Source organism: Canis lupus, chromosome X (assembly GCF_011100685.1).
Source record: "Canis lupus familiaris isolate Mischka breed German Shepherd chromosome X, alternate assembly UU_Cfam_GSD_1.0, whole genome shotgun sequence".
NCBI lineage: Eukaryota > Metazoa > Chordata > Mammalia > Carnivora > Canidae > Canis > Canis lupus.
Genome location: NC_049260.1, coordinates 105,865,977 through 105,876,064, shown reverse-complemented (window position 1 = coordinate 105,876,064; position 10,088 = coordinate 105,865,977). Strand labels below are relative to the sequence as shown.

At 44.1% G+C, this 10,088-nt stretch overlaps 1 protein-coding gene across 2 annotated transcripts; it reads right to left on the bottom strand.

Annotated features, from left to right (window-relative positions):
- Window positions 1-432: 432 nt before the first annotated feature.
- Window positions 433-8,878, bottom strand: CCDC160 (coiled-coil domain containing 160). 2 transcript variants are annotated; one of them, XM_038588351.1, is made up of 4 exons: window positions 8,746-8,878; window positions 7,544-7,601; window positions 3,974-4,174; window positions 433-1,466 (listed from the first exon to the last, which is right to left on the bottom strand). In XM_038588351.1, exon 4 carries the CDS (start codon window positions 1,440-1,442, stop codon window positions 471-473), a length of 972 nt encoding a protein of 323 aa, XP_038444279.1. In that variant the 5' UTR covers window positions 1,443-1,466; window positions 3,974-4,174; window positions 7,544-7,601; window positions 8,746-8,878; the 3' UTR covers window positions 433-470. The 2 variants fall into 2 exon arrangements, with proteins under 2 accessions (XP_038444279.1, XP_038444278.1); XM_038588350.1 differs by lacking the exon at window positions 3,974-4,174 and having other exon boundaries at window positions 8,746-8,872.
- Window positions 8,879-10,088: the final 1,210 nt, after the last annotated feature.

Genomic DNA, 10,088 nt, shown 5'->3' with positions numbered 1-10,088 from the left:
TACATTTTTAGTATCCCATTGAGTCTGAACAGGCAGCTATAAGACCCAGAGACACATGTTATGCTTAGACACATAAGCAAGATTTTTATTGTTAACATCAACGAACACAGATGGAAGAATATTCACGTGCCAAGGACATATTGCTCACAAAATCACAAAATGGCTGTTGACTTGTATTTGTAAATGATTTGGTGAATCACTGCAGCATGTCTTTGAGTGAAATACTCATATATATATATGAAGCTTCGTTTCCATTTGGACTCTCACGATAATGTCATGAGAAAGAGAAAACAGAAGCTTTGAAGTTAACGCTTACACATTTTATGGATAGCCCGATTCTACCCAAATGAACAACGGCTTCCCATCACACCCATTTTAAGCAGCACACAAAGAAAGCACAAGAAACACCGATTTGGCTCCATGATTCGCCTCATGAAAAGGCCTTTTTTTTTTTTTTTTTTTTTTGACTTTTAAAAAAAATCCTCTGTCAAGCTGTCCAGGGTACTTGATGATGTCACAGAAGCAAAGTGTTTCCTAAGCAACTCCAGGGCCCTGTTATTTCTTGCTTGCAGGGTCTTCTCGGCTCTCAGCTCATTCTTGATGGCATCCAGCTCCCCGCGGATCTTTTCCATCTCTAATTCATAATACAGTTTCATTTCTTCCTTCAGGAGCGCGTTTCCGATCTCAGTTTGACGCTTGAGTTTCCTAACGGCCTCTTTTAAATCTCTGTTCTCTAGACTCAGCCTGTGGATGAGTTCTTTGGCTTGCTGGAGCTCTTCAGTTAGGTTTTGGACATTTGTCGCTTTTTCAGATAGGTCATTTCTTAAAGCTTGAAGCTCCCAGTCTTTCTTCGAAGTTTCTCCACCCGTTTCCTGAAACCTTAGGGGTTTCGAGGAGACTTCTTTTTTGGAGTTCAAAAGTTCTTTTTCAGCATTTTCAAATTCCTCTTCTATTTTCCTGCATTTCATGTTAAGTTCTTCCAGTTCTTCATTCAAAAGATTCAGGCGGAGTTTGGGAGACATTCCTTCGGTAAATTTCTTCTTCACGTCTTGTCGCGGTAGGATGGGTAATTCCTTTGTACTCCAGATAGAATGATCTTCTGTGCTATTAAAGCTTTCTTCGGTCACCACATCCAAATTAGATGATTCACAGGAGACAGAATTTGTGTCAGCTTCATTCTTTGAAATGTTTATCTTTCTCTCTCTTAAATTTGGTTCTTGTTCTTTTTCATTCAGTTGAGAAATAAATTCCTTCCTCTTAAATTTATTTTCTTCTTGAAACTTTCTACTGGACAAATTAAAAAGCCCTTCTATTCTATTGGCTTTATCTAAAGTCATTTGTTCACAAGAAGATTCAGGCTGAGAAGCCTCATCTAGAACATCCTGTGCACTAAAAAAAGGAGCAAACATATTCTCCTTCCAGTGTTTTCTTCTAGCATCCATTTCTCCAGGTACGTCTTCCAATTCCTGCAAAACAAATTTAAAATCAAGGTACACTGTTTATACTGGCAGCTGATGTAATGGAAATAACTACTTGTAGTGGCTCACGGGTGTAAAAACCTAAATATTTGAGGACTAGCTCTCCCTGTAACTCACCAAGAGAGCTTCAGGTCCCTCTGTTATAAACTGAAAACCAGTTAAGGTCCACAGACTCTTCCGGCCTTAAAATTCTCTGCTGCTGTGCAGTCTAGCCAATCAATTGATACATTTGGCTATTTACTGTAGAGAAGATGTTTCTATGAGAAAGCAACTGTACACATGAAAATGTACTGCTGGGATCCCTGGGTGGCTCAGCGGTTTAGCGCCTGCCTTCAGCCCAGGGCATGATCCTGGAGTCCCAGGATTGAATCCCACATCAGGCTCCCTGAGTGGAGCCTGCTTCTCCCTCTGACTGGGTCTCTGCCTCTCTCTCTCTCTCTCTCTCTGTATCTAATGAATAAATAAATAAAATCTTTTAAAAAATGAAAATGTACTGCTTCTAAAGAATAAAAGTGATTTCAAATTAACAGGTTAATATTAATAGTAGGTTAATACCTGTGCTTCCCATGTGCCTGATTTTTTTTTCTGGTTCGTTTGCATTGGACCACTGTTTACTCAGTCTTTAAAGTAACTAAAACATCAGGGCTTAATGCAATGTGAGCTGCTTTTGGTAAAGTATACCGTGCAGACTTCCTTATGACTAACTCTGCCAAATGCCCTTCTGTCTTGACCTGCAAATTCCTGCTATTCCAGTCTTGGGCTCTGTTTTTAGACCAGACTGCCAAGTGTACAGAAATCTAGCCATTTTGACAGCAATTTCATGATGAGAACCGAATGGCAACAAGTGAAAATATGAATGCCACCGAATGTGTTCTTCTCAAGATACTGATTCCAAGTGTAGTTCTTAGGTGAAAACATAACATACCAAATCACAACCAAATTTCCAAATTTCTAAAGATTAGAGGATATTTATTTGTTCCAAAAGGCATCTTCCCTATTCAAGGAGAATCCATAACTCACAGCATTCCTAACTTTTGGAAATATCTGATCAAATATAACTACTCCAGAGAGTAGAGAGAAAGGAGACCCCAAAAAAAAACTAAAAAAAAAACTAAAAAAAAAAAAAAAAAAAGAAAGAAAGTAGACCCAAGCAACACACTGAAAGGCCACTGATACCTGAAACCACCAAACTAGCAACTACAGGGATTGCCAAAGGGGAAGAAAAAGGAAGGGATCACTTTATTCAGTTTATACAGTCATTTGCTGCAATGCATTTGTAGCATCCTCACTGGGAAAAATCAAAGTGTGCCTGCATCTATTTTTCCCACGCATACAAATACAATTTTATCTTGGCAACAGAAAATGGCAATTGTTGTTTCTTTTTTTAAAGTAACACTTTCTTTCCTATTATTAAAGATTACAACATTATATTATTTACTATGTAATACATATTTATGTAACATTTCATTATAAAGATTCTAATAGTACTGGAAGCTCTTTGTAGGATTTTGGAAAATACAGAAAAGCACAAAAACCAAAAGGAATCTCCCTCATAATCCCATGGCTCTGAGATAACCACTTTTTTGTATATTATCTCTCCAGTACATTTTCTAGCAACAGTAGTTGCTAAATGTGAGATTTCCCTTGCTACAGTGAGAGTAAACTTGTTACCTGTGTGTACAGAACATGCCAATCCCTCCACCCTGGAAAAGGAGGGAAGGGACTTGCTATCTCTAAGGGTACATTCCCCACTGGCAACTACTTGGCTCTGAGTAAAAGGAAAGATACAAATATTCAGTGAAGGTGTTAGAATGATTGGTTCAAAAGCCTTAAGCCAAGCTTTATAAGTTTAGCTAGCCAGACCACAGTAATAAGTGGAGACTTGGAATTCGTGATATATGTTTGCCATTGGAGCATCACCTCCTTTCTCTTGAAATAGTCTTTTGTGACTTTTATTATTCCACTAAATCACCATCCAGAAACATCTATGCTCTATTTTTTCTTAAAGGGGAAGACCATCCTAATTCTGGCTTCTCTCCTCTCTTAGAAATATGAATGCAAATGACTGGGAGTTATCACAGTGGTCAGAAAAGAAAGGAACAGAGGGAAGAGAGAAGACAGTGATACTAAGTGCCAGTCACATTTTTTAGCAAAGTTTCAACAGACAATTCTGTAATAAAAGATACAAATGCTTCTAAATCAGGTAGCAAGAGGAGACAGATTAGTATTCCTTGTACCTAATTCTGAATGAAAGGCATTGATGAGACTGATCAGGAAGGGAAGTGTGCAGGGGGCACATAAGGTGAGTCCACTGTATACCTGGACGTAGTGATAATGAGAAATCTGAGATAGAGAGCTGGGTACAGAAAAAGGTTAAAACAGAAAAAACTCTTTTCATTAATAACTTTGTACCTTGAGAAAGTGATGTCTGTCCCCAACCCTCCCATAAATCTGACAAAAACACAGACATATTTTTTTCTCGTCAACTTCACTACCTTTCTTCCTTGGACCTCTGTACAATTTCCTGATATAGTCAGTGCTTTTCAAAGAATTGGGAAGAGTCCACTCATTTTCTAACTGAGGCTCTGAGAAGTCAGGTGACTTGACCAAGTACACACAGCCTGTAGTGGTAAAACTGAGACCCTCCCAGGTCAGTGCTGGCTTTAAAATTCTTCTGCTAGGTTTCATTCTACAAACTGAAAGAAAACAACCATTTTCAGAGCTTAGGTATTTTTTAAAGGGCCACAAAAGGAGAGAGGAAAAATGAAGGGGGGGAGGGTAAGGAGAATTGCATGTCACATATCAAAGGACAAAAAGAGAAAGGTTTGAAAAGCCTTTTGGAATTTCCCTCCCATGGCTTACACAGGACAGGGTCAAGGGGTCTCTGAGCTGCCTTTTTGTTTTTTCTTTCTTTTTTCTTTCTTTTTTCTTTCTTTCTTTCTTTCTTCTTTTTTCGTTCTCTTTCTGTTTCTTTCTGTGCTTTCTTTCTTTTTCTGTCTCTCCTCTCGCATCTGCCGTTCATAGCCTCTCTCCTCTCTCTCTCTCTCTCTCTCTCTCTCTCTCTTCCCCTTTCATTGGCAAGATATTCTTTAAGGGCTTGTTCACAAATCTAGTCACAGAGTATGGCAAAGCCCAGACTGGGGGGTAAAAGTTGCCAGTCTCATTTTCCCTTCCCAAATTGCAGTGTTTGTTTTTTATGCAGAACAAGTATGACATTAGTATTCTCTGGCAAGGACAAGGAATATGCTTTAAAACAATGACGCTCCTCTACCCTGGCAGGGCAGCCATTTTGCTCTCAATAAACTCCATTGGGTAATTTGTTGCAGCACTGGGCAAATCAAACCAGAAGCCATCACTGAAAGTATAAGCAGGCCATTTTAGTGGGTCAGTTGTAACATTTATTACTGGAACTGCCTACCCAACTCGACATGGATTACTGAAGGACTAAAGGTAGAGCAAGGAGGTCCAAGAGAGATGAAAAACTTAAAGAAACAAACAAGCCAGAACACAGGGAAACAATATAAAGTCATCTGAGAAAAATAACATTAATGGTCCTCTAAGACAGCAATCCCGCAAAAGTCCCTGGGACTGCACAGTTGACAAGGGTGTCTGTAATACGGCTACATCTATTCATTTGTGCCTGACATAAATTAATAACAGACTCCAGATCATTCTAATTAGTGTCCTTCTGAAAACATTACCATTTATCCTCTGGTGACTTTCCTTTTTTTTTTTTTTTTGGTGGCAAAGTAGTAAAGTATTTTGGTGGAGTAAGGATCTCCTGACTCATGGAAGTGGTTTATATTCATCTAAAGAATGTGGGAACCACTGATAAAATAAATTGCAAATTAATTTATAATGTAATGTGATGCAACATAATATCCTCTTTGAGGGCTAAGCAAAGAGTAATCATTTATTATGGAACTTTAGGCAAACCATTCCATAAAAATCTTAGGTGAATGCACAGCTATCCTCAAACAGCTCCAGAAAATAATGCACCACTATTTACTGTGAAAGGAGAAACCCACAAAACCATCTCATTTCCACTTTCAAGGTAGGGGGCCCCAGGGAATAGACTCATATTAACATGGATAAGTGATCAAATATGTGAAATCTAATTATTTGTTCTCTAAAATATTCATTTTTAAAATCACATGCTTTAGGGAAATTCACTAAGCTAAAAATCAAAGGCCTTTTTTTTTCTTTCCTTCGGTTGCCTTATCTCATTTACATTGGAATTTGATTTCAAACTTTCAGGACCATCTCTTTTGCATAAATCTACATCTGTCTGCAAAATGCGATTATTCTTCCAGGCAGGGGTGGGCAGGGACTGGGAAACAGTTCTGGAAAACCTCCAGAGGCTTTTTTCCACTCCTACCCCCCACCTCGCAAAAGTGTTTCATCCCAAACTTTGTAAACTGCAAACAGGCATTGCTAAAGGTCATCTCCAACCTGGGATGGTCAAACGGTCCTCAGGACACTCAGCCCTCCAGCCACCCTGGACTAGGGGCCTGGCTTGTAGTCACAGCCCAGGAGCAGTAAGGGGAAGACAAAGGGCCCTTCTTAGCGCAGGGAACTTTTCCCCATTATTCTTGGATGGTTTCAGTTCTCCCAACCCTCAGAAAAACTGCTTGGCCAAAATAAGGAAGGAGAGAAAAAAAAAAGTCTGCTACACAAAGTCACTGGCCTGGCTTCTTTGCTCAATTGTCTGATCTGTTCTCACTTAAAAGCGGTAGTTCTCAACCTTTTCTTTCTGCCTCCACTGTTCCCAGGCACAAAGCACTACCATCACTACCCTCTCTCCTTATTTGAGAAGACTCTGGCCCCTCTAGGGGAGCTTCTCCATTCTCCACCCTCTTGAGAATCACTGGCTCACAGAAAAATGTTAAATGCCAAAATGAGGACCCGAATGAAGTATCTGAAGTCAAGGTGGGGGAACACGTGTTACCGTGCAAAAATGTGGGGACGAAGGAAAAGGAAGTTCTTGAGAAAGGAACTGAGTGTGAGTGAGGATTGTAGTGAAAAAATCCTGAAGGGTGGCAGATATCTTGACTCCCACAAGGTAGAACTATGGGAACACTTACTTATTGTGAGCCTTTTTTCTCCAGGTATAAAAGAGGAACAATATATACCCATTTCACAGGTGGTTAAGAGAAATGAATGAAAATGAAAACAGAAGCAATTGTAAAGTTTACTGTCAACAACAGGGTTTGTTCTTTTTTTAGGTTTTCCTTACCCTCCCTTGGAACATAAACCAGCCAGTCCAATGACCTAACCCTTCTACAAAGAGATGTTTCCTCCAAAGTTGCCAGCCTGAAATTATCAGACATCAGAAATAGCTTGGGGCAAGGGGGGGAGAGGAGGAGGAAATGTAGGTGCTATTAAAACAAACAGTGAGGACCCTAAACTCAAATCTTAGATTAATTTAACCTGCAGCCTCAGGGAAAGTCAGCCCTAAATCCTGAAAGTGGCTGATGCCCCCACATTTCTGAAGCCAAAGGGATCCTAAGGTAGTCCTTTCCACAATCGACAATATTTGCATTTTATCGCCAGTTGCTTTACCCAGAACTTTAGGATGACTGTGCACTTTGAGTTTTTCCAGTGCTGCTTCAACAGCATTTCATCATACTTTTAATTCACTGATACACTGTGATCTCCTGGGATGGATCTTATTCACCTTTGTTTCCCTACACATAGTGGCCACCAACAAATATCTGTTGAGTGAACGAGCCTTAATATTTTTTTCTGAAAATTATCTAATGCTGTGATTCTGAGTTTTTGTAAATACTGAGAATTTCTCCTCTGGTTTATGCAGTATTTGGGGGACCATTTTTGGAAAAGGACTTCCCTTTTCCCCTCAAAGTTGATTTGGCTTAGCCAAAGTCTTCAGGACACGGTTTCTTTTGTATTTTCATGAGGTTTTTTTTTCATGAGGCTTTTTGATAGTGTGCTGACAATGCAGATGAACCATCTAGTTACAAGGTTGAAGTCTTGGATGTTGGGTGAGGCTCTGCGCTTCAGAACACCAACAGTAACAATATATCAGCCAGCACAACTGTACTTACACTCTCTGACGTCCAAGGTCTTCTGTTGGATGCCGTTGTTCTCCTTCTCCAGTGTGAACTGAAAATAAAATTCCCACAGCATAATTAGAAAATATAATTAACCAGAATGCCCAAATCCATGTTTATATCCAAGATGTAGCTTAAAATGACAAGTGATATACTTAGCATGCCGTGTGGCCTATCTAAAATATGATGCCAGACACTCTGAAGCAAGTTTTCTTTTTAACTTGCCAACCCACTTTCCCAACTGTTATGCCACTAAGTCTTCCGTCCCCCAGAGATGCAAATATCAAATAGGACAAGAATCATGGTGGCATGTTATTCAACACAGTCTCTCCCGGCCTTTAGCACCTACTGAACAAATGAGCCACTGCTGGTGCCCTCAGGAACATGCTTGTTATTAACGAGTGTGCCAAGAGCCACGTTAGCAAAGGGCTGGAGCCTAGGCCTTGCCTCCCTTCATCAGAGTCCGGTTAATTTGTGAAATCACGAAAAAGGAAAGTGATCTCGATTTTTTTTTTTTTGCCTCAATCTTTCAGGGTCTTAACATTTCAGAGCCAAGTGTCCACTTCACGGGACAAACTGTTTTGCCTATTGTTTGGCAGATATTGAGAGTGAAGCAAAGTACCATTGAAAACTGGGCCCTGTAAACGGTCATCACCCTCCAAGTCTTTGTTATTAGTGTGAAACTATTCCCTCTAGAAGAAAAGATACGGAGTCACCTTAATTCCAAAGGCTGAGTACTTTATTAGTATGGAAGTCACATTCTTGCTGTAAAGCTGTATCTGTGCATGCATAGTTTGGGGTTTTTCTCGGTAAATGGTTAACAAACTCCTGCCATCGCTGCTTCCAGTGGAGAGAAGGGAGCTCGGATCTGGGCGCTCCCTGCCATCTCCCCAGTCCCTACCCTGTGGCGGAAGGGGGAGCAGGGGGAGTGGGGGGGCGGGGGTGGTGGTGGGGCAGCCGGCGAGGCCTGACCCCACTCCTCTTTCTGCACCCGGACTCCCACACCCAGTTCCCTCGGCTCCCCGGCGCCCGCCACTCCCGGCCTGGGCTCTGAAGAGAGCAGAGAGCTGCAGTCGCGGGGGGCGGGGGGGGGGCAGGGGGCGGAGGCCGAGGTGGTGGGGGGACGGGGTGCCTCAGCCCGGGGTCCCTCAGCGGCGAGTCCGGGGGATCCCCGGCGCTCCCGCGCGCAGACGTACCTGGAGATGTGGGTGGGGTCCGGCGGGCCCTGGCCCCTCTTCCCCGAAGCCAGCCACCACCGGCGGGCGGCAGCCCTGGGCTCGGCGCTGGCCACCGCGACCCGGCCCGGCCGGCCGGGGGCAGAGCCTCTGCAGTGCAGCGCCAGCGCGGGCCGCGCCGTTGCCTAGCAACCGGCCGGCCGGATTTAAAGGGACCCGGGCGCCGGGGCCCCGCGCTGCGCGCGGGGCGCTGCCTGCCGCCAGTCGGGGCCCGCCGGGGCTCTGAGCATGCCCGGTGGGGCGGGCACAGCGGCGGTGGCGGCTGCCCGCCGGCGGTGGGAGCTCAATCGGCCGAGGGCTGAGTCAGAGTGGGAAGGGGCGACAAAGTGTGAGGCGGCCCCACCCACCGTGGGCTTATTACGGAGGGCCCGGGTGACTCACAAAGCCACCTGGACACGGGGACTGGGGGGGAGGGCGTGGCACAGGGCTCATACCTAGGCCTGCCGTTTAGTAGCCTGGCGTTGAGGAGGGTCGGCTCCGGAAGGTCTCCTGGATCTGCTTCGGGGTCCCTAGCCCTGGGAATCCACCCTGCGCCCCGCCCCCACGCCCACCCCTGCCCCTGTGCACGGTGGTCTGGCCGGAACTTCTGCCCCTGGCCGGCGTTCTAAGGACCTGTGTCAGGCAGCATTGTCCCCAGGGGTGCCCCTGTGGGAGGCCGGGCTCGGGTCTCTGGTAGCTCAGGCTTCCTCATTTGCCACTCAGGAACTTCCGCGAACCACTGCTGCACCCACCTGACTGTAAAATCTGCTGGAGACACTCACCACTGCGCTCCTCCAGCCTCAAAGTTTGCTCCCAACTTCTGGGATTTGGTTGGGGGAACAAGCTGGTGTTCTTCGTTTCTGTTAGAGACTCCAGCCCAGGTATTTGGCCCAGTGAAGAAATGTTCTGGGAGCCTGGGTGGCTCAGTGGTTGAGCATCTGCCTTTGGCTCAGGGCGTGATCCCAGGGCCCTGGAATCGAGCGCCGCATCCAGCCCACTTCTCCCTCCGACTATGTCCCTGCCCCTCTCTCTGTGTCTCATGAATAAATAAATACAAGTAGAAAGAAACGTTCTTCTCAGACTTTGATTAGGCGGGTTGCCTACTACTGATTCTTCCATCACCAAATTGGTCACACAAACTGATAACACACACAACGGTGGCTCTAGTCTGATCAGGACCCAACTAGGCCTGACCAAAAGATAAACCCAGCAAAGGTTGTGGGGCCTTGAACAGAGCGGGACTGGGGTGTTCAAATTTGTAATAACTGTGACTGTTAAGAAAGATCACCCGCTTTTTCCAGAAAGGAAACATTGGCTCAGGAATA